General features: G+C 49.1%; 10 protein-coding genes across 10 annotated transcripts; 5 read left to right on the top strand and 5 right to left on the bottom strand.

Annotated features, from left to right (window-relative positions):
* Positions 1-539: 539 nt before the first annotated feature.
* On the top strand, positions 540-3,551 carry N7484_011722 (AP-2 complex subunit alpha; the record flags this gene model as incomplete). The annotated part of the gene is made up of 4 exons (XM_057122109.1): positions 540-991; positions 1,040-1,374; positions 1,426-3,362; positions 3,435-3,551. 4 exons carry the CDS (start codon positions 540-542, stop codon positions 3,549-3,551), a joined length of 2,841 nt encoding a protein of 946 aa, XP_056967863.1.
* Positions 3,552-3,862: 311 nt separating this feature from the next.
* N7484_011721 (YggS family pyridoxal phosphate enzyme) lies at positions 3,863-4,714 on the bottom strand (the record flags this gene model as incomplete). Its single annotated transcript, XM_057122108.1, has 1 exon — positions 3,863-4,714. One exon carries the CDS (start codon positions 4,712-4,714, stop codon positions 3,863-3,865), a length of 852 nt encoding a protein of 283 aa, XP_056967862.1.
* A 1,634-nt stretch (positions 4,715-6,348) lies between these two features.
* N7484_011720 (uncharacterized protein) lies at positions 6,349-6,639 on the top strand (the record flags this gene model as incomplete). Its single annotated transcript, XM_057122107.1, has 1 exon — positions 6,349-6,639. One exon carries the CDS (start codon positions 6,349-6,351, stop codon positions 6,637-6,639), a length of 291 nt encoding a protein of 96 aa, XP_056967861.1.
* Positions 6,640-7,135: 496 nt separating this feature from the next.
* On the top strand, positions 7,136-10,579 carry N7484_011719 (histone deacetylase hosB; the record flags this gene model as incomplete). Its single annotated transcript, XM_057122106.1, has 1 exon — positions 7,136-10,579. One exon carries the CDS (start codon positions 7,136-7,138, stop codon positions 10,577-10,579), a length of 3,444 nt encoding a protein of 1,147 aa, XP_056967860.1.
* Positions 10,580-11,537: 958 nt separating this feature from the next.
* Positions 11,538-12,479, top strand: N7484_011718 (AN1-type zinc finger protein; the record flags this gene model as incomplete). Its single annotated transcript, XM_057122105.1, has 1 exon — positions 11,538-12,479. The coding sequence occupies one exon, from the start codon at positions 11,538-11,540 to the stop codon at positions 12,477-12,479; it is 942 nt and encodes a 313-aa protein (XP_056967859.1).
* A 190-nt stretch (positions 12,480-12,669) lies between these two features.
* On the bottom strand, positions 12,670-13,680 carry N7484_011717 (thymidylate synthase; the record flags this gene model as incomplete). The annotated part of the gene is made up of 1 exon (XM_057122104.1): positions 12,670-13,680. One exon carries the CDS (start codon positions 13,678-13,680, stop codon positions 12,670-12,672), a length of 1,011 nt encoding a protein of 336 aa, XP_056967858.1.
* An 899-nt stretch (positions 13,681-14,579) lies between these two features.
* Positions 14,580-16,008, top strand: N7484_011716 (class I SAM-dependent methyltransferase; the record flags this gene model as incomplete). The annotated part of the gene is made up of 9 exons (XM_057122103.1): positions 14,580-14,663; positions 14,715-14,822; positions 14,880-14,890; positions 14,944-14,983; positions 15,036-15,046; positions 15,100-15,207; positions 15,261-15,416; positions 15,465-15,926; positions 15,975-16,008. The coding sequence occupies 9 exons, from the start codon at positions 14,580-14,582 to the stop codon at positions 16,006-16,008; spliced, it is 1,014 nt and encodes a 337-aa protein (XP_056967857.1).
* Positions 16,009-16,428: 420 nt separating this feature from the next.
* Positions 16,429-16,989, bottom strand: N7484_011715 (cell wall mannoprotein 1 family protein; the record flags this gene model as incomplete). The annotated part of the gene is made up of 1 exon (XM_057122102.1): positions 16,429-16,989. One exon carries the CDS (start codon positions 16,987-16,989, stop codon positions 16,429-16,431), a length of 561 nt encoding a protein of 186 aa, XP_056967856.1.
* Positions 16,990-18,200: 1,211 nt separating this feature from the next.
* On the bottom strand, positions 18,201-18,949 carry N7484_011714 (uncharacterized protein; the record flags this gene model as incomplete). Its single annotated transcript, XM_057122101.1, has 3 exons — positions 18,201-18,465; positions 18,520-18,734; positions 18,785-18,949. 3 exons carry the CDS (start codon positions 18,947-18,949, stop codon positions 18,201-18,203), a joined length of 645 nt encoding a protein of 214 aa, XP_056967855.1.
* A 1,273-nt stretch (positions 18,950-20,222) lies between these two features.
* On the bottom strand, positions 20,223-21,254 carry N7484_011713 (uncharacterized protein; the record flags this gene model as incomplete). Its single annotated transcript, XM_057122100.1, is given in 4 exon segments — positions 20,223-20,493; positions 20,534-20,626; positions 20,645-21,080; positions 21,134-21,254. 4 exon segments carry the CDS (start codon positions 21,252-21,254, stop codon positions 20,223-20,225), a joined length of 921 nt encoding a protein of 306 aa, XP_056967854.1.
* Between the last annotated feature and the right edge of the window lie 364 nt (positions 21,255-21,618).

Below are 21,618 nucleotides of genomic sequence, written 5' to 3'. Positions count from 1 at the left end.
CCGCCACACTCGCATCAACGTTGTTCCTGCGCCACAGCGGAAGAACGAGTGATCGACGGCGGAAAGTGGCCCAAGGGACGGAAGTGCGATGAGGATCTCACTTCGACTTGCTCCTTTTTTTGACGTTGGTGAATTATTTCAATTGACGCTGGGTGAGTGAGTGGCTATCAACCAATCCGAATTCTCCCTGAATGTCTTGTAGCCCCATTCTAACCGATCCACTGAATTTAGGGATCCGCCGCGACCGGTAACCCCCTGTTTCTTCGCCTTCCAAGCTCCTTAACCATTATTTCCCGTCAACTCGACTCCGGCCAATGCGCCACGGCCGCGACAATACAATAGGGACATGGTTGTGTGACGTTGTCCATCCGATCGCAAACCCCTGAGGTCATCTCCCCGCGTGGCATGCAAGCCGTCTATCCCGACTCCACCCCACTCCTCATTCCCCGAAGTTTAGTGTTTACACCATCCAAGGGGGCACACTGAGCCCTCGCCTACGAAGACACAGGCAAAAAGCCAAAAAAACAAATACCATAATCATGTCGTCGATGAAAGGACTGGTGCAGTTCATTGCGGACTTGCGCAATGCGCGGGCGCGAGAATTGGAGGAGAAGCGCGTGAACAAAGAGCTGGCCAACATTCGACAGAAGTTCAAGTCAGGCAATCTCAACGGCTACCAGAAGAAGAAATATGTGTGCAAGCTTCTCTATGTCTACATCCAGGGCTACGATGTCGACTTTGGTCATCTTGAAGCCGTCAACCTCATCTCCTCGACTAAATACTCCGAGAAGCAGATCGGATATCTCGCCGTCACCCTATTCCTGCATGAGGAGCATGAGCTGCTCCACCTGGTTGTCAATAGTATTCGGAAGGACTTGATGGATAATAGTGAGCTAAATATCTGTTTGGCGTTACATGCAGTGGCCAATGTTGGTGGCCGAGAGCTGGGAGAGGCTTTGGGCAATGAGGTCCACCGGCTCTTGATTTCCCCGTGAGTGTTCACCGTCTAAATTGACGATTTTCAATCTAACAGTTTTAGAACCTCGAAAGCTTTTGTCAAGAAGAAGGCTGCGCTCACACTACTTCGTCTTTATCGGAAATACCCTGGTATCGTTCGGAACGAATGGGCCGAGAGAATTATCTCAATCATGGATGACCCGGACATGGGTGTCACCTTGTCTGTCACCTCGCTGGTGATGGCGTTGGCCCAAGATATGCCAGAAGAATACAAGGGCAGTTATGTTAAAGCTGCGCAGCGTTTGAAGCGGATCGTGGTTGACAACGACATTGCGCCGGACTATCTCTACTACCGTGTGCCATGTCCGTGGATCCAAGTCAAGCTTCTGCGTCTGTTGCAATATTATCCTCCGTCAGGTAAGCTTGATTTTTCTTCTCGTTTTGTTCAATCGCTCATTTCCCTTTCAGATGATAGCCACGTCCGTGAAATTATCCGGGACTCTCTTCGACAGATCATGCAGGCTGCGATGGAAACCCCCAAGAACGTTCAGCAAAACAACGCCCAAAACGCAATTCTATTCGAAGCCATTAATCTCCTAATTCACCTCGATTCCGAACACACTTTGATGATGCAAATTTCTTCGCGTCTGGGCAAATACATTCAATCGCGTGAAACCAACGTTCGTTATCTTGGCTTGGATGCATTGACACACTTTGCTGCGCGGGCAGAAACCCTCGATCCAATCAAGAAGCACCAGAACATCATCCTGGGTTCCCTACGAGACCGAGATATCAGTGTCCGTCGCAAGGGTTTGGATCTGTTGTACAGCATGTGCGATACGACTAACGCTGGTCCCATTGTAAATGAGCTTCTCCGTTACCTTCAGACGGCTGATTACGCTATTCGGGAGGAGATGGTCTTGAAGGTTGCCATCCTCACCGAGAAATATGCAACAGACGCCCAGTGGTATATTGATATGACCTTGAAACTATTGTCACTTGCCGGTGACCACGTCAACGACGAAGTTTGGCAGCGAGTCATTCAGATTGTGACCAACAATGAAGAATTGCAGGCATATGCCGCCCATACTCTCTTCGGCTATATGAAGACTGACTGTCACGAGAGCTTGGTTAAAATTGGCTGTTATGTTCTCGGCGAGTTTGGTCACCTCGTCGCCGATAATCCCGGATCAAGTCCCATTGAGCAATTCATGGCACTGCAAGGAAAGATGTTCACAGGCTCTGACAACGCAAGAGCTATGATTCTTTCGTCCTTTGTGAAGTTTGTCAACCTGTTCCCCGAAATCAAGCCACAGCTCCTTCAGATCTTCCGTCTGTACAGCCATTCCCCTGATTCTGAATTACAACAACGAGCATTCGAGTATCTCTCTCTGGCAACACTCCCGACTGACGACTTGCTGCGGACTGTGTGCGATGAAATGCCACCTTTCTCAGAGCGCACCTCCATCCTTTTGTCCCGCCTACACCAGAAGACAGCTGGCACCAGCGAGAGAAAGACATGGGTGGTTGGTGGCAAGGCGGCGAATGCAGACAAGCAGGAAGTCCTTATGGCACAAACCACTGGTCTCAAGCGTTCTTTCACCACTATTGTTCATGGCACACGAACTGGAGGTGGAGGATCCAACGGAAGTACTCCAACTAGTGCGACAAGTGCGTCTGGCGACCTGGCAGGATTGGACTTCAATAGTGGGCCGCCGGCCCCTCCTCCAAACCTTGCCAGCGCGGCTCACCTGACACCGGAGTGGGACATTGGCTACAATAAGCTCTACTTCTCGCACGAAGGTGTTCTATTCCAGGACGCCCAGATCCAAGTTGGCTTACGATCGGAATACCGTGGCCATATGGGTGTTGTTAAGCTCTATATTTCCAACAAATCCTCCTATCCCATCGGGTCGTTGACTACCACCATTGACAACCCGGCCTCTCCAAATCTCAAGATCGACAGCAAAAACCTCCCCGAATCTACCGTTGCGGCAACCGGTCAAACCCAGCAGACATTCTTCTGTGCGGCCCACGGTCCCTTCTCAGATGCCCCCACCATCCGTATTTCATACCTGGCTGGTGCACTCCAGGCTTATACTCTCCAACTGCCTGTTCTAATGCATAGATACATGGAGCCATCATCTCTCTCCGCAGAAGACTTCTTCCAGCGCTGGAGACAAATCGGTGGCGGGCCCCTGGAGTCGCAGAAGACCTTTGGTCTGAGTGGAAAGAACAAGATAATCAACGAAGCCTACACTCGACGGACTGTAGAAGGCTTCGCATGGAAGATTCTGGATGGCGTGGACCCGAACAGCAATAATATTGTGGGCTGCTCAGTGATCCAGTTTGAAACGGGCAAGATAGGCTGTCTATTGCGCCTGGAGCCTAACTATGAGAAGTCGGTAAGTGATCAACCAGCCTATGTGCCGCCAAAATGTCCTATCTGGCTATATGAAACTAATACTTCTATGCAGATGTACCGTGTTACAATCCGTGCCACACAAGAAGGAGTTCCGCAATCACTGGCGAGGCAGATGGAGCAGAAGCTAAGCCAGGGATTTAAGGATGTTGGAGCCGGGTCTTACGACTAGAGAGGGACGACGAGGCGCATTCATGTATATCTTCATCAGCTTTCGAGCCAAATACCAGCGAGCATCCCTTTATGATTGGATTCTCGTTTTCTTGTATAATCTTTGCTTGCAGTAATAGTGATATGATATACAGTATCTTTATTTTTCTGCTGATTACCAGTGCTTTCCGTCCCTAGCTTTTATTAGGATATGCCAGTGATGAAACTGATTGACACATCTCTCAACCATCTAAACTAAAGGCAACACGCTGCATATGCAAGAATTCATAAACTCGTAAAAACACCAACGACCACAGTCTAAGACTGACATCGCTAAACAACCCGAGCCTCCGACTTGGGCGGCCGATCCCCAAAAATAGTAGTTCCAACACGAACCTGATCCGAGCCAAGAGCAATAGCTCCCTCAAAATCAGAGCTCATTCCCATACTAAGCTCCAACTCAGCCTCGGACCCAGTCAGCCCCAGATCAGTAACAATGCGATCCCTCGTCTCGCGCAAACAAACAAAGTCCTCATTCTCATTCTCGGGCGTCGTCTCCTTCGACCGCGCAATAGCTCCAATAGTCATAACACCATGCAGCTTCAGACGGGGACACTTCTCCTTGATAAAGCGAGCCAATGCAGGCGCAGCAGTCGGTTCAATACCGGCCTTGTTCTCCTCGCCAGATGTATTGACCTGAACGTAGATGCGGAGCTTATCGCCGTGAGGATCTGCGGCATCCGCGTTCGTGTTTTCGGGCTTTCGTTCTCCCCAACCTTTATCTAGGAGGGTGGCTTTCTTCTCTGTATCCACGCTCTCGACGGCCCAAAGGCCGCGGACGTCACGGGCTAGCATAACGCATTTGTTCGATTGAAGTCCACCGATGAAATGCCATTTAATGCTGTTTGGGAGTAGTCGAGACTTTTCGAGGAGCTCTTGGATGTAGTTCTCGCCGAAATGGAGCTGCGAAGCGGGGGGTTGGTGCAGGGCTAGAACGTCTGAAGCGGGCTTCAGCTTGGAGACCGCTACTAGACGGACGGGTTTGGTCGGGGTTGGGGAATGGGTGGCTGCAGCCGTGACACGCGCCGAGACGGCGGTCAAATTTGCGAAGAGGGTGGAAGCTCGCGCGGGGGTGGCGGCCATGTTGGGTGGTTGGTTGATGGTTGAGTCGGCTGGGGTGGTCATTGCAGTGTCGAGAATGCTTGACGTGATATATGGAGGTTTTTGCTCTGAATTGGTTCGCACAGCTGTAAATATTGGAGCTAGCGTGTGTATGTACCCCAATTGACCTTCCAACGTCAATCGATGGAAAAGAGGGCGTTAGCTTCGAGGCAATATTAATCTTGATAGTGGCCTGAGGCAGCTCCGCGGGAAAAGTGACAGGTCACATGATTTGGGCCGAGTGTTGGCAAATATTAGATGATGTAAGCTAGCTAGATCACATGATATTAGTAAGCACACACATAAGGCGCGTGCCCGTAGATAGTAGAATGGACAGACAGACACACATACTCGAGGGGACACCTATTGGTCGCGGTTCCACCGCCTGATTACGTATACAGACACCGAGCTCGATCGATCCACCGCCTTTGTACTTGCCAAGCCACAGCATTTGCATCATTTGCATCGTAGAGTGCGGCTGTGGCTTTGACTGTTTGCGTCTGATCGACATGGGCTCATCCTAATCTCGATCTTGATAAAAATTTTCCATGCGACGTTAGGAATGCCGGGTGTCTGTGCCACCTATACCTGACAGGCGCCAACTGACACAAGGGGTACCTTCAGGCCCCGCCAACCTCCCTAATGCAGCCCTGGCGGCTAGCTCGGCCCAATCAAGGTGATCGCCCGGGTCACCGGAGATCCTTCTTCAGGGATGAGAAGGTTGATCTAGCGGCCGATCAGATTGCTATTGAGTTTCAAACTAGATTTAATCCCTATGTTAGTCCCTGTGTACTTTGAAGACCTATTTATAAATGCAGAACCGCCTATTGCACCCTGATCCTTCTTACCTGCAGGAGGTTGGGCGGTTTTCCTTTCCCTTCCGGTGCACCATTTTGGCAAGCCAAGACCAATAATCATTTCTGTTACCTCACATGTACCATTTCATCGGGAAACCAGAGCATCCCAAACAGCAAAAACAGCAAAAGCAGCGTGGTTTTTGTCAAGTGTCACTTGCTCCAACCAATGGCAAGCTGGCGTCTGGTCATGGTCCAGCCAATACCACCTGGGTCGATGGTGAAGATGTAACCCGAAGCGCCGGACAAGGCAATCCACTCAGTATTTATGAGCCGCAGGGTCCCGAGTAGTTCGTTGTCTTCCTTGACGTCAGATTCTAGCGTTGACCCATGGTTCCAGGACGCGCTGCCATTCACTCATTATTACCATAGGCCCCAGTCTTATTCACTGTACATCTAGAGCTTAAAGACTTCTGATCGACACTTTCGTTCCCTTTCTTCCCTATTCACACCTACTTGCCTCCTACTCAGCTGGCCTGAAACTACGTTCGCCTCAAACCTCTTTGATCTGCCCTGGTTGGACGATCTCTTCCCGGTCCTTCCGCTATACTTCAACTCTCGACAAAGAACCATTCTTGTCCAACCCAGCCTCTGATTTTGCATTGACTGCAAAACTGCCAACCTTCATAAATTTACCGTTTCACTTCTCTCCAGCTCGTCTAAAAGATTAGAGCCGCAGCAAAATCGATCGTTCCGGAATTGGTCAGATTTCCACTACAATACTACGTTCCACTCGCCAGGTTCCATCCACAACATATTCCAAATCAGATCTACCAATTGAAGCTTCTCAACCCTACATCCAACATGTGCCGTCAGTATTTCACTCTTTATGAGTGGTGCCACTGCGAAGAGGATGCTGGAAACAGTGTTTGCCCTGGTCAGCGCCGCAACAGCTGCCCGGGTGTCAGCATAGAGACCGTTCACATGCATTGTTTCTGCAATTCCCATGCTACCAAAGGATTCAAGACTGAGAAGAAGACCCGCAAGGAAGAAGACAAAGTGCGCCGCCGATCCCAAGAGTCCCTGGATGAGAAGTCTTCTTTAGGCCGACGCTGGTACCAATGGTATCAATGGCGGGGTTTGTGGTCGCGTTGATGATATGAATTTTCCTATTTCTTTTCCATTTCAACTGTCATGTTTCAATTCACTTTTTCCCCATTTGATATTCTTCATTCTTGTTGACTTTTCAGCTTTGGTGTTGGGGTTCTTTCTTTTTTCATGGGCGAATCAGGGTTTGGGAAAAGGTTATACTGATATTTGAGATGAATGATACATGCTAGATGGTTCATATCAATATATGAATGAATAGAAAGAATGTGATTTCTAAACATATCCAAGTGAAACATAGAAAGTACGATGATAATGAGTTTGTATGGAAGAATGTAGGGGATCGACTGACCCCTTGCCCCATACAACTTGGAAGGAAATCCAATAATCCAAACACATATCCCGCACTCCTTTTTCACTTCGCAACTTACATCTTTTCACCCCCGGTACCGTTAAAACCGCGATCGCCTCGTCTATCTTTAAATCTATCCCACCGACTTAATCGTTTGTCTCATGTTTTCTGGGCCTATGATCACCTTGCATCATGGACCCCTCCAAAGCCGCGCTTGACCCACCCCGGTCCATTGATAACAACCAAAACAACATCGCGATAGACCCGCCACGATGCGATCTTTCCGATTCTTTGGATCGCCTGTCTCTCGTGAATGCGACGGCAACTCCGTTACCAAATTCTCCCTCCCTTTTATCCCCTGATGCCCCATCGCATCCTTCCCATCCCAGCCAACTTGCGCCGAGACGCACCCCGAGCTCCGGCTCTTTGCGTAACGAGCGTCGCAAATCGATTCCTGCGCTCCAAAAACGCTCATCAACAGCGTCGCTAAGATCGTCTTCGGCTAATAACGGTCCCTCCTCCCCGCTCGCAGACTCGTCGCGTCGCTCGTCCGCCAATTTCGCGGGGTCCGCGGCCTCGGGGACCTCCACCGCGTCGCCCGCAACTATGTCGTCGCGGCTCAAGCTGGGTCCTTCTCCGGACCAGGAACTCACTGCGGCTTCCATCGCGGCGGAACACTTTCAAAAAGAGACCGATCTGCATCAAACCGTCGATCTCAAGTCCAAAGCGGTTGTCATAATCCATGATGCCTGTTATGGCCACCGCTTTTCGCGTCCAAACACTTCGGAAAAAGAACTAGAGGGTATTGTCGAGCGCCCAGAGCGCATTCGTGCCTGCCTTGTGGGAGTAGCTGCCGCTTATGTCCGACTTGGTCAGCGATATGCAGGCGAACGCTTTGCGCCTCATCCTAACCTTGATATTCACTGTCTACCTCCACCACCATTCCAAATTCGCAAGACGTCGCGCTCGTTGCCGTTGCGTCATGAAGCGGTGACTAGTGTCCACGGAACCTCATGGATGGCAGAACTCCAGGGGATGTGTGAACATGCAGAGTCGCGTCTCGTCTCGACCGGTAGGGAACTGGTCCGAACTCGCGTTCGAGGTGACGATGGTCTAGTTCGCACCGGACCAGCACTTGCCATCGGCGATCTTTACTTATGCGGAGAATCGCAAGGTGCTTTTGAAGGCGCTCTGGGTGCTGTATGTGATGCTATTGATACTGTGTTTAGCCCTGGCCCAACAGACCGCGCCTTTGTCTGTATTCGCCCGCCTGGTCACCATTGCTCGGCTAGCTATCCATCCGGATTCTGTTGGGTCAACAATGTCCATGTTGGTATTTCATACGCGGCTTCTCAACATGGCCTGACCCATGCTGCTATTCTGGACTTTGACCTACACCATGGCGATGGCTCTCAGGATATTGCTTGGAATCACAACGAAAAGGTCTTGGATTCTTCATACATGTCTTCTCCTTATGAAAAGGCCCCAATAGGTTACTACAGCCTTCATGACATCAACTCCTACCCTTGCGAAGATAGAGAAGCGACTGCAAAAATTCTCAATGCAAGTGCCTGTATCGACGGTGGACATGGCCAGTCCATCTGGAACGTCCATCTTGAACGCTGGGAAACTCACACGGAGTTTTGGAATTTGTACCGGACAAAATACATTGCTCTTATTAGCAAAGCGCGCGAATTCCTTCGGAACCACGCCAATAAGCTCGCTGAGACTCCCAATGGTCCGCGGCCCAAGGCTGCAATCTTCATTTCCGCTGGTTTCGATGCAAGTGAGCATGAATCAGAAGGCATGCAAAGACACAAGCGCAAAGTGCCAACAGATTTTTATGCCCAATTTACTGCCGATGTTGTGCAAATGTCTCAGGAGGAAGGCCTTGGTGTGGATGGTCGTGTTGTCAGCGTGCTTGAAGGCGGCTACAGTGACCGAGCTTTGACCAGTGGCGTGCTCAGTCATCTGTGTGGATTGACTAGTGTCTCTAAGGACACTTCTTCACCTTTCCAGCCTAGTCCTGGACCTTCTGCCATAGATCCCACGGGAGTATCTTCAGCTAGCCAAACTAGTGCCTCTGGTACCTCCTTGACGGATACCACTGAGCTGACCTCGACTCTGAAACCGACTTTGAAGCTGGCTCCAAACCTGACGGAGTATACGGGTGATTGGTGGTCATCTCGCCACCTTGATGAACTGCAATCACTTGTCGCGCCGCCGACCAAAAGCCGCGAGAAACCGTCTTCGACGTTTCTTCAATCTACTCGGTCATCCTCAGCCAAGGTGGTCACTCCGCCACGTGAACGAAAAATCGTCGGCTCCTACACGGGTCTCGATCATCTCTCTTCCAATCTACCAGAGGTTGGCTGGGCCACGGCCTCGCATGAATTATTTGCGAATATTACTCCTGGGAATCGGCAAACCACAAGCCATGCGCCCGAGTATCTTGGAGTTGTCGCTTCTCGTCAACGACGGCAGGCTGCGCGGGATGGCCGTTCATTGAACCCTGACACCGTCCGTCAGCCACCACCAGCTCCAGTCGATAACACGAGAAGGCTTCGCGCAAGAAAGGCCAAATCGCCTACACCTTACTCACCCCGGCCCGCCACGCCACGGCAGCAAGCGATGCGCAAGAACCGGAGACAGACTCTCGAGGGCAATGAGTTGCCTGATGATTCCCGTGAATCATCCCCGTCTGTAGATGCCCGTCGTCGAAAGAGTACGACTGCAGTAGCGCCGGGTGCTACCGACGACATAGGTGCCTCGAGCAACTCAAAAATCCTTTCAATGGATGGTTCGAGTTCACGAAAAACCAGCCCGGACACTCCTAGAAAATCGTCTGCCACGAGCAAACCTCCCCCGGTCCCCAAGGTCCCAACTACGTTCATGCCTTCAAAGCTTTCCGAGAAAGTGGCGCGGCCTGAAGATAATGACGTAGAAAATTTATCCACTGGGCTTCAGAAAATCAAGCTGGTCATGCCATCTCCCGAGGAGCAGGCAGCCCGAGAGAAAAAAGCCAATGAAGCACGAAAGCAGAATGAAAAGAGAGCCAAGACTCCTAAATCCCCCGCAAGGAAGACGACTAGTACCAAGACCGCACGGGGCAAGACGGCTTCTCGTCCTGAGAATCTACCAACTAGCTCCCCCCCAGCTCTCCCAACTCCTCCAATCGGGGTCTCTGCAAGTGACGCTATGGTGAAGAAAGAGAACCAGCCCTTTAATTTCGGAGTATCATCTGATACACCTGTTGCCTCTCCGGCGGTGATGCCAACTTCCAACCCAACCGGAGCCGGTTCCATGGAATTGATGTCGCCTATCGCCAACCATTCTTCAGAATGGGCAACCTCATTAGTATCCCCTCAAAACAGCGAACAACCAGCTTCGTTTGCCACAAACGACTCTCCACGCCAAACCACCGGCAACGACTTGCATATGGATGCATCTCCTCAGAACAACGTGTTCTCGCCTCATACGTCTGAAGGCCACACGAAAACCGGCCTGCCTGTCTTCACATCAAGCAGCGCCATCCCTTTTGCTGCATCGGAGACTCCCATTGAGAGACGTCCCCAGGATCAGCCGCATACTTCTCACCCTCAGAACAATTCTGGATCCAACTACCCACCCATGTAGTTTCCACTTACTGCGATCTTTACCGTTCTATCTTTTCTTGTGCTAATATTCCCGGCGTTGTGGGTGGGGTTTCTCTTGAACTAGGTGGCGTGATTTTGGGCCTTCTTTTGCGTCAGATACCCCGTTCATCCATTCTCGTTCTTTTCCCGTGCTTTCTTACTCCTCTGTGGAGTTGATGGTTGACTTTCAATTTCTTCGCGTCTCATATGTGATTTGGTTTAATCAAAGATATACCTTGGGTAATTTGCAGTATACCTTACGACCAATATCCCAGCGGAATCTTTACCCGTATCATACGACGAATAATCTGAAAATAACAATCATTTTTACTTTCGAATCTGTCTATTAATCGTACATCTAATCTTGGGACACATCAATAATCAGACTCTCTGTCTAGCCGCAGCGTCCACCTCAAATCCTCAAGTCCTCAAGTCCTCAGAGCTAAGCTTACATCAAGATCCATAAACCAAATGATACTTACTAAACAGTAGTGAATTATTTTGGATCTCTGAGACAAGGTACATTATTATCAAGAAGTAAGCAAAGACCTCTAGACCTCAATGATTTGTATCGAATATATGATAAGTCCCGCATTGAATCTCCAGAGTCCAATCCTACAATTGATAGCCAGCCACATCCTCAGCAGCCCTGGCTTGGAGCTGATTCGAAACCACCAGGGACCCTCAACTCTGTACTGTTGAAATCCGGGAGCTACTTACTGGTCTACTTGCGCATGTATAAATTAAATCCAGTATTGGTGGCAAATCAACCATGGAACGCTCACGGCTGCATAGTTGATATTTATGTAGAATCGGAGTGACCGATTAGATAAGCCTTCTCCGCATTAGTCAAATCAAGCCAGCATCTTCTACTCCCATCTAGATACTCTTCTCCATATACCCAGAATCTCGCATCGCATTTTTATCTTACATTCACTTAATCCACTCGCTAAACCAACATGTCTCCCATATCAATATCCCGAGGGAACACCCCCTCAACCGACGAATCATTCACTCAAATGGCCAACGAAGACCTCGAATCAATCGGCCGCCACTGCCAACTCTCCTACTGCGGTCAACTAGACTTCCTCCCCTTCCGCTGCGAATCATGCAAAAGCACATACTGCCTCGAGCACCGCTCCGAAACAGCCCACAACTGTCCTCGCGCAGGCGAATGGGCCCGTCGCAGAAACGGAAACAACACAAACCAAGAAAACCGCAGCAGCGCACCGCAAAAGCCCAACATTTACAATTCAGATCAGTGCTACCACGTCTCTTGCAAAACACTTATAAACACACTCAAAGATCCGGCCGTTCGTTGTCCAAATTGCAACCATCAATACTGTCTTAAGCACCGACTGCGTGAGGAACATGATTGCGCCAAGCTTACCCCGCTGGGCGCACGGCAGGGGAACGGCGCCTCAGCGAATGAGACTATCAAGTCTATGTTTGCGCGTGTGCGCGGATGGGGAAAGGAAACGCAGGCTGCGAGCGCGAATCTGATTCCGAAGGTCAAGCCTAAAGCTAATAGCCCTGCTGCGAGAGCTGTTAATGTGAATACGATGAAGAGGACTGCGAAAGGGGAGGCGAATGTGCCGGTCGATAAGAGGTTATATTTGCATACTGTTGGGACGGCGGATACGCAGGCTGCAGAGCCACCGTCTGGGGATTTCTACTTCGATTCAAGGTGGAAGGTTGGGCGGGTTCTTGATGACGTTGCGAAGAGGCTGAGGGTTGAGAACTTGAATAATCGGAGTGGAGGGGAAGAGGCGCGTTTGAGAATGTTTCATGTTGAGTCTGGGAATTTTTTGGAATTTTCTGACTCTATTGGGGTCAAGGTGAAGCAGGGGGACACGATTGTATTGTTACGGGGTGCTGGGGCTATTTTGGAGAAGTCATGATCCTAGGCATCAGGCCTTGATCTAATTCGATTTTTGGTTTGGGGTGTTTACACTGGATATACAATGTGCATAGCGTTGGATTCACATATGGCATCTATGATAGCAGACTGCTATAACATTTTTGGCAACATCCGAAACTCCAGATTTGTGCATCGTACTTATAAACACAAGCGTAATGTATCATTAATAATTAAACACTCATTTTCATCTTGATGATCTTGTGGGGCTTGTAGCCAATCACCTCGAACTCATCCTCTTTCCAACCATCAATCACAGCACTACCACGGTCATCACGCTTGATACGCAACTCGGGGAACTCGTTAGGCTCACGAGTAAGCTGCTCGTTCAGCGCATCAATGTGATCCAAGTAGATGTGAGCATCACCCATAGTATGCACCAGAGTACCAGGGTTCAAATCCGCAGCATGAGCAAGGATGTGAGTGAGAAGGGCATAGGAAGCGATGTTAAACGGAACACCCAGACCCATATCGCAAGAGCGCTGGTAAAGAAGGCAAGACAGGGTTCCCTTCGCATCAGGGCGACCCTTGTCATCAAGCTTCATTCCAGGCGGGAACGACACGTAGAACTGCGCAAACATATGGCAAGGCGGAAGAGCCATCTTCTTCAAATCTGCCGGGTTCCAAGCACTCATGATAATCCGACGATCAAAAGGCGAGTTCATAAGCTTGTCCACAATATCCTTGAGCTGGTCTACACCTTGACCTGTGTAGTCCGTCTTGGCATCGACGTACTCAGCCCCAAAGTGCCGCCACTGGAATCCGTACACGGGGCCGAGATCGCCCTCTTCGCGGTGTTCGAGGCCAACCTTATCGAGGTACTCGCGGCTGCCATTGCCATCCCAGATTTTGATCCCGGCTTCGGAGAGGGGTAATGAAGAAGTGGTGCCTGCGATAAACCAGAGGAGCTCAGCAAGAACGGCGCGCAGGAAGACTCGTTTTGTGGTAAGGAGTGGCAGGACTGGGATGGGGGAGCCGCCTTCTGGGTTGGGCTTTGAGAGAGAGAATCGGAGAGCTGGCGGGGCGAAAATGCTTTTCGTGCCGGTGCCTGTTCTGTCGGGACGGAACTCGCCTTGGGCTAGGATATCGCGGATCAGGTTGAGGTATTGGTGCTCCTCATGGGAGGGGTCGTGCTGTGGTTGTGGTGTCGCCGCGGGCGCCGTAGCGACTTGTTCTTGTGTCATTGTGGAGTGAACTATGAAGCTGTGTTCCGATCCTTCTTGTGTGATCCGTCACGTTGTCCAGTGGCGATTTTGGAGCTGTCTGGATCGTAGACTGAAGATTGAGGGAAAAGCGTCAGGAGCCAATCCCGGGTTGGTGATCTCTGCGCGTCAACGCGACACGCTGTCACGTGCGTTATCTTATCGGGACATGCATAGATCCTGCATACGCCATATCAGATATCACTTAACGCACTAGTGGCAAGCTCAACCCTGCTTTTCCTAGAAGCTGTATACTTGGTCCAGCTGGGTTGAAACATTTTGACCTCGGATTTGTCCTGTTCTGGTCAAGACCTAGGAACCAGTCACAACTTATTCCCGTACTGGCTAACCGCGGGGCTGTGGATGCTCGGCCCTGTTGACCGCACTCCGGGGCCAACCCTATAATCCACACCCTTGCTCCGATCGATCGATCGCGGATATTGACTGTAACTTTTCTTCTGGTACATGGATTGGTTCGATATCAGTGATATCCAATTGGAGGTCGCTTTATCCCGGAAACCATAGCCAGGTAAAGTCAGATGGCACGCCACTAGTAGACTGTACTAGGCAATCTTGTCCCTTCTTAGTTAATTGCAGGGCTAGCTGCGTATGACCTAGGTACAGTAGATATTTGTTGATCTCGATCTACCTTGCAATACCGGTAGATCGGCATATATATCCAAGTCCGGTTTGTCTGCTGAAGATCCGGGTCGAACTTTAATCGAGATCCACCACCTGGGCACATTATTCATTTGTAATTCGTGAGCCCCGCAGGACTCTAGACTGAATGACAATGGAACTGAGAAAATATTTTGCCGCCTAGACCTTTATCTGTCCCTTCTTCACTCTTATTCCCACGCCTAACCTTTGATTCAGCGACAATGACATCACCTGCGAGTGAGCTCCCTAGAGAAGACACGGAAGGGACTTCCGAGCCTCCACCCATTCTTCCCGACAACTTCAGCGTATGATGCACCTGGAGTTACTCGTATTTCTCGGATACTGACGGTACCAAGGATGAGTCTAGCGACTTTGAAAGCGAATACTCCGATCTCACCTCATTGTCCTCGAGTATCCTGAACTATGAATATCAAAATGGGCGACGGTATCATAGCGGTCGGCTTGTAAGTCTGTTCAAGCCCTTCCGCTGCTTATTTACATGCTAACATGTTCGTTTCTAGAACAATTACATGTAAACTCGATGTTCTAGTCTGCATCAATATGCCTTGATTAATAATGGAACAGGATGCCAAATGATGAAGAGGAACAAGACCGCATGGACCTGGTATGACTCTCACACCACGTCAGAATTGGAAACTATACACTGACGGTTCCAGGCACATCATATGTACATGACGTGAAAATCCACCAGATTTGTCACCGCTGACAATTGCCCACTAGCTGGCTCCTTTTGATGAAGGGAGAACTGTTTCAAGCCCCCGTCAAGAATCCCCAGAGAATTTTAGACCTCGGTACCGGAACCGGAATTTGGGCAATTGATATCGCAGAGTAAGGAGCCAACCTCAGAGCTTTGCTCATGTAGCAACTCACCGCAAGAACAGGAAGTTCCCCGAAGCCCAGGTAATCGGGACGGATATCAGTCCCATCCAGCCTAGCTGGGTGTGTCCGAACCTTGAATTTGTTGTGGAAGATTTCGAAGACGAATGGGTCCACGAACCCGAAAGCTTCGACTTCATTCACGCAAGATTACTTGCCGGGTAAGCTACCCACTCACATCATCGATGACCACGCTCATGTAACAAAAGCTGCATTGCGGACTGGCCACAATTCTTCCGGCGATGCTATGACTGTCTCAAACCAGGATCATATTTCGAGATCCAAGAAAGCGCCGTATGGATCTGGAGTGATGATGGTAGCTGTCCATATGACTCTGCGCTTTTTGAATGTGTTCGGGCGATCGACACCGCCTCGAAAGCAATGGGGAAGCCATGCAATATCTACCCGTTCTTGAAAGACTGGATGGTTGGTGCCGGGTTCGAAGACGTGCATCAATCTGTCTATTTCCTACCGTACTCCCCATGGCCGAAGGATCCCTATCTTAAGGAGATTGGGAAATACCAGCTCATCCAGGCACAGCAGGGTGTTGAGTCTTACTCGATGAGGCTTTTTACGGATGTTTTAGGCTGGGGTGAGGATGTGTCTAGAATCTTCCAAGCGAAGGCCAAGCAACAACTTCGCGATAAGCATATGCATGCATATGTCAAAGAGTAAGCTTCATGGAATACCTTGTAAATTTCTTGCTGACATTTGTGTAGGTTTCTTGTATATGGGAAGAAGCCTTTGAGATGAGGATTCGGACTAGACAACTTACGTGTAATCTTATTTTCAGGTTCATAGGTAGAACGACCAAGGTTTAATTCGCCTCTTGTTTGCATATGTATCTATCCAGAAATTCAGCAACAACTGGAATACATGACAGTCACGAAGAGAAACCTCCAAGGTTGAGATTTCAAAACTTTGCTTCCAACTTTTGACAGAAAGTAAATAGGGTAGTATTTAAAAGTTGATACAATTCTGTTCATTCAAAAGAGCGTATTGTTGAAATAGTCTCTGCTACAGTTTCTTAAATCATGACAAATCTTCCATATGGAATAACTCCCCATTCGATCAATATCCAAAGAGAAAGCGATTGGAACAGCTTAATGGCAAAGTGGTTTCAAAACATGATCACCACATGCTCACCGATATCATCTCATCTTCTCAGGTACTTTAAGAAGAGAAAGCCTTGATAGCAGTATCGAAATGCGAATCGATTTTCTTCAGAAGAGCAGGTCCCTTGTCCTTGACGGAACCAGAGAGAGTCTTAATAATAGCCTGACCGAAGCTATCGGTAGCCTTCTTCAAGTTCTCAAGGTCCTTGTCGACGAGTCCATCAGCCGAGCCACCAAGAACGGCCTTCTTAAAGACATCCTGCTTATCGACAAGTCCATCAAGCAGGGAAAAGACATTGTCAGACAGAGAAACAGTAGCCGAGTAAAGCTTCTGCTGGTCATCCGAATCAAGAGTATCAGCCTTCTCAGCAACCTGAGCTCCCTTGTTGATATCATTCAGAAGGTCCGTAGCCTCAGACTGGATCTTCAAAGCGGTTGAAGTGACGTCGGAGTTTTCGGAGAAGGTACCCAGGGTTGAGTTGATTGTGCTCACTCCGGAGTTGATGGTGTCGATGCTGGAAAGGATTCCGCTTGCGCCGGAACCGGAGCTTGAGGGGAGACCAAGGGCGCTCTGGCCGAGGGCGAGCAGGCCAAAGAGGAAGTATTGTCCAGCAACCATTGTGAATTTTGGAGTTGAAGAAGTAGAAGTGGAGGTGAAGATGCGTTGTTTGTTTATCGAGTTGGATAGTGGAATGATTGAGTCTGATTGATACTCATCACTGCGGTAATCTGGGATTTAAATACCTGGACTCTTCCAGTGGCAAAGACACCATTGTGTTGTGAATCGAGCTCGAGACCGAAATATAGGTCGTGATGAAAAATGAGGTTCACCTGCAGCCAGCTCGAGAGTTTGAAGTCACCGAGCAGGATTTGCAAAGGTAGACCGACTTGAAATTGGATGATTCCTTGTGATACTACGATTATTGCGTTATTGCGCCTGATGCAGTAATAAGCTCTGAACGGATGAGAATCACCTCGGCCCGTCCGCGAAAACAGGAAGTACCGGGGCCGTTTTTGCGCTCAGGCTGGGGAAACCTGGAGAACTCGACCGGCTCCACATGATCAAAGCAGTGAGATATTTTAAAAAAAGAGAAAAGACAATTCCATCAGTCTCGGTCGATCATGGGCTTAGTCTACTTGGTTGTGGATCAGGTACCCGGAGCGGGTCAGGGTTCAGTCTGGTTTTTGAGACAACGCCACAATTTTGGGGCGGATATAGGCATCACCGTGGATTTGATTTTTTTGTGCAGCTCTTTGGGGTAACTTCGGTTCCGGTGATAATATGAACCAGCAAATTTGATTTCGGGATCTGGGGACCCCGTTTGGTTTGTGGGTAAGAGGATTGCCCGAGGGTGGGCGAGGCGTGACACCTCTGTTCCTTTGAAAGTCAAGGGGAAAGCCTTAAGAAATTCAACATAGAATGATTCAGCTGAGTGCTTCAACTTACATGCCCCATATAGCCATGACTTTAGGTCATCCAAGTGACATTTGTGGTAGGAAAACCGATCTCCTCTTCTGGACTCGGTGGCGTTTTCTGCGTAGTAAAAATCCAACGGTTGAGGCTATTCGCCCCGCTATGGATTCACGTTTCACTTTCTAGGGTTATTTGTCACACTACACAACGGCAGAGTTTCAGGTTTAAAGTAGTGGCGCATCAATGAAAAAGTAGCACAAAAATATCTATAAGTACTCTAGTACAAGATAGTGGTGAAAAGGTATAGTAAGAATGAGAGATAAGAAATGAAAGATCCAGAGCCAACCACCCCTAGGCTGTGATAGCACTGCCAGCGTTGTTAAACGGTGTACCTTGAGCCTGCTCAGTTAACTAGATCATTGAACCTTCGAGGCCAGGAAGGTTGCAGCAGAGCTAGCATCGTCACCGTAGGTCAAGTGAGCCGCAGTGATGATAAGAGTTCCATCACAGACCTCGTCACCAAGAGCACAGTAGACCTTGGTCTGATCAGTGGGGTATCCAGGAATTCTGCCACCGTCCTGCTTGTTACGTGTGAAACCGAACAAGACCACACCCTTCACCTTGTCTCTCACTTCGGTAGACAGCTTCTGGATCGCACCATCCATGACAGCAGTTCCTTGACTAGAGGGTTGTTAGAGATGCGCAGATTGACGCATATTGATGAGAGTATCATACCTGTATCCACCGGCGACAATCTTCGCATTGGGGCATTTGGTGTTGCACTCGTTGAACATGTTCACGGCAGCTTCGATATCCGCAGGCGAGGTATTCTTGGGAAGGAAGTTCGTGCCCAGGCCAGCAGTGTAGGCACCACCGACACCCTGGCAGCCCAACTGACCTCCCAACTTGAGTTTCAGATCATCGCAGACTTCCGGGCCAACAACGGTACCCTAATTGGTCAGCGCGGCTATTTCCAAACGGCAGAAAAGTCCATTCTTACCATGTTGCCGACTTCAGTTGATCCACGAGCAAAGATAAACATGGTATCCTTGCAGTTTCCGTCGGTCAAGTCATTGGCCGAGATAAACTGACGACGGTCGATACCCGTAGGCGACGCCGCGATCAACGGAGCAAGAAGCAAAGGAAGGAGGGTCTGGATGAACATCGTAGCGGTGCGAGAAATATGCAATGGATTTCTTACTGCTTCCAACAACTTTTCAGCGCGATCAAGGAGCATTTAAATAGGTCGCGCTTCATATTGTCTTAGATGTTGTCGGTGTGGCCCTACTCATGGCACCCGTTCCAAGGGTACGGGACATCCGGAAACCAAAATTGAGACTTCGGCGTAGGGTCCAAGAGGATACAGTGTTTCAGAATAGCCCAAAAACAAGTAATACCTCAAATTAATTAGATAAAAGAACCAAGCTTTTCTTATCACGTTAACAATTTTTAAGGGTCTTACTAGCAAGGTTGTGTGTGGTAAAATCGAAAAAGTACATACCTCCGAGTCATGAACCTTTAACCCTCGGCAGTTCATCTTCTAACAGGCATCCGTGATACAACAACACACGTGGCATAGGATGGTTCATTGATACGATCGTAGGTAGTCTCGAATTTCTAAACTGGAAATTGGCTATCAGTTGAATTTTCAAAAAGAAGAGTCGGTCGTCTCGTACTCTATACACGGTGGACCTGTGGACTATGGCTTTCTTGCACCACTACCCGACTGCTTTGGACCTCGGGACATTAAGATTGAAGGAGGTGATTCAATGTCTTCAAGTGTGTAGCAAGTGCTAATTTATGATGAATCATATTAATTCGTCATTTGTGATATACGGCTGTTCACGATTAATTGCCGACGCCCTGCCGCCGAGGCCCAGACATCTGGAACTCGGGCACCAAAACCGGGATATGTTATCACTCCAAATTGGTCTTCTCTTAGCAATCTAGATGAAATATTGGAAATATGAATGACTTGGCTGTTCTTCACTGCAATGAAGAACATGCTTGCCTCGGTTCGGCTCATATGCCGGCCTAGGTCTCGAAAATGACTTATACTTGGCAATACTAGGGCAATGTCCCCCATATACAAGCAGTAGAATATAAGCAGGTGAAAAATTCCCGACGAATCTTAAGTACCCTCAACTTAATGGATTCGTCTTCATAAAAGTCCACTCCCATTTCCCAAACCGATCTCCAAATTCACTATAGTGCCCGGACCAACCTTGCCCTGGCGTTTACGAGGAGGGCGAACTGTGGATGTGCAGTTCTTGGCTCATCAATCTCCCTGTGTGAAACGCATAGGATTCCAGCAGATCACATATGCAGATCGAGGCTCGCCTGTCCTCTTTCCAGAATATCATCAGTGAACTTCACGGGGGTTGCACCAAATGAAAAATTCGGACGCATCAGGAATTTACCGTTCTCATAGCTCTTGTTTAGAATTGCAAAATAGTGAAGTTATCGTGCGCATCGTAAGACATGTATAAAACTGCCTTGGGTAGACCGATTAACCGCGCTGGCTTGTCAAATGTATAATTGAACTCGGCAAAGCTATGACGATCTTTGGAGTCATAGCCGATTTGTTGGGCATTCAACAGATAAGATGAAAGTAGCATGTCGTCTCTGAGCAAAAAGATCTTTGTTTTCAGTCGTGGGCGCGGGGAAGTCATCGAGAACAATATTATCGATGGCTTCCCGGTCTCCGAACTGAGTTGCAGACCATCGGACCTTTGGCTTTTTCTCCCACCCATTGACCTTCTCTTTTAGATAACGATCGAAGAACAGGCTCGAATCCCTTGTCGACTCTGGTACGTTCTCAAGCTCATACGACTCCTGCTTACTGCCCCACTAGAATCACTTTCCGTTATGAGGCACTTCCAAAAAACCACGAATGGAACCCACTGTATGAATAGAGCTGATGTTTGATCCCCGATTGAGAATTGAACATTGAATGCGAAGATCGGCGCGCACTTCCTCCCATAATGTTTTGGAGACAGAAAAGACAAAAGAGCTCCGGTCCATCTCCTCAAAATCCTCTAAACCAGAACTCTTAAGATCACGCACAATAGCTTTCGCAATGAGATCGAAGTTGCTCATAGGAAACCAACCACCCTGGCAGAAATTCTTACGATAGTTATCACTTGATGCCTCCCAAGCAGCAATGGAATTCACAGAAGCTGCCTGCTGAGAAGCAATAACCATTGCAAGATGGCCAGTGCCGAATTGCCAGCCATACCGACATCTCCATTGCACCAGTCCATCCGAGCGACCGCTTCCACCACATAATATCCATCCTCCGCATCTTGTGTTTCAACCATACAGTTATGGCCATCGATTTAGCCAGCACCACGCGTGTCAACATTCACAATAGCGTATCCACGCGGACACCGTACCTGCGGATCTAACCCTTCGAACTTCTCCAGTCCACTGAGCTCCAACCTCTTCACACAGCAGTATCGAGTCGTCATGGGGAGCATATCCAAGAAAAATATATTGTTTTACCGTCAAGGGACTAGCTAAGCACAGCTGGAACTCTCTCAGTTGAGTTGGTGGGGCCAATCCACATCTACATCGGCATGTGCAGCATATCTGTATGACGCCGCGGAAGCTCGCTACTCCTGGTGTGTTGGAGTCAAAGAAGTACTTTGACAACTCTTCTGGAACGATGCACTGGCTGCATTGCCATGTTATTCAGGGGAGGTGTGTAATTCGGGTGCTAATGGTTCTTCTTTTTAGCAATATCCGCCCCACGGAGGAAAAGTCCATGCGTGACGGTGTTGTGTGTTCGAAGGGATTGGAATGAACCCTTTGAGATACCCGATTTGACCAAGA

This window comes from Penicillium longicatenatum (genome assembly GCF_028827895.1).
Source record: "Penicillium longicatenatum strain IBT 33135 chromosome Unknown contig_7_segment0_segment0, whole genome shotgun sequence".
NCBI classification, from domain to species: Eukaryota; Fungi; Ascomycota; class Eurotiomycetes; order Eurotiales; family Aspergillaceae; genus Penicillium; species Penicillium longicatenatum.
This window is presented reverse-complemented; position numbering and strand designations above follow the sequence as displayed.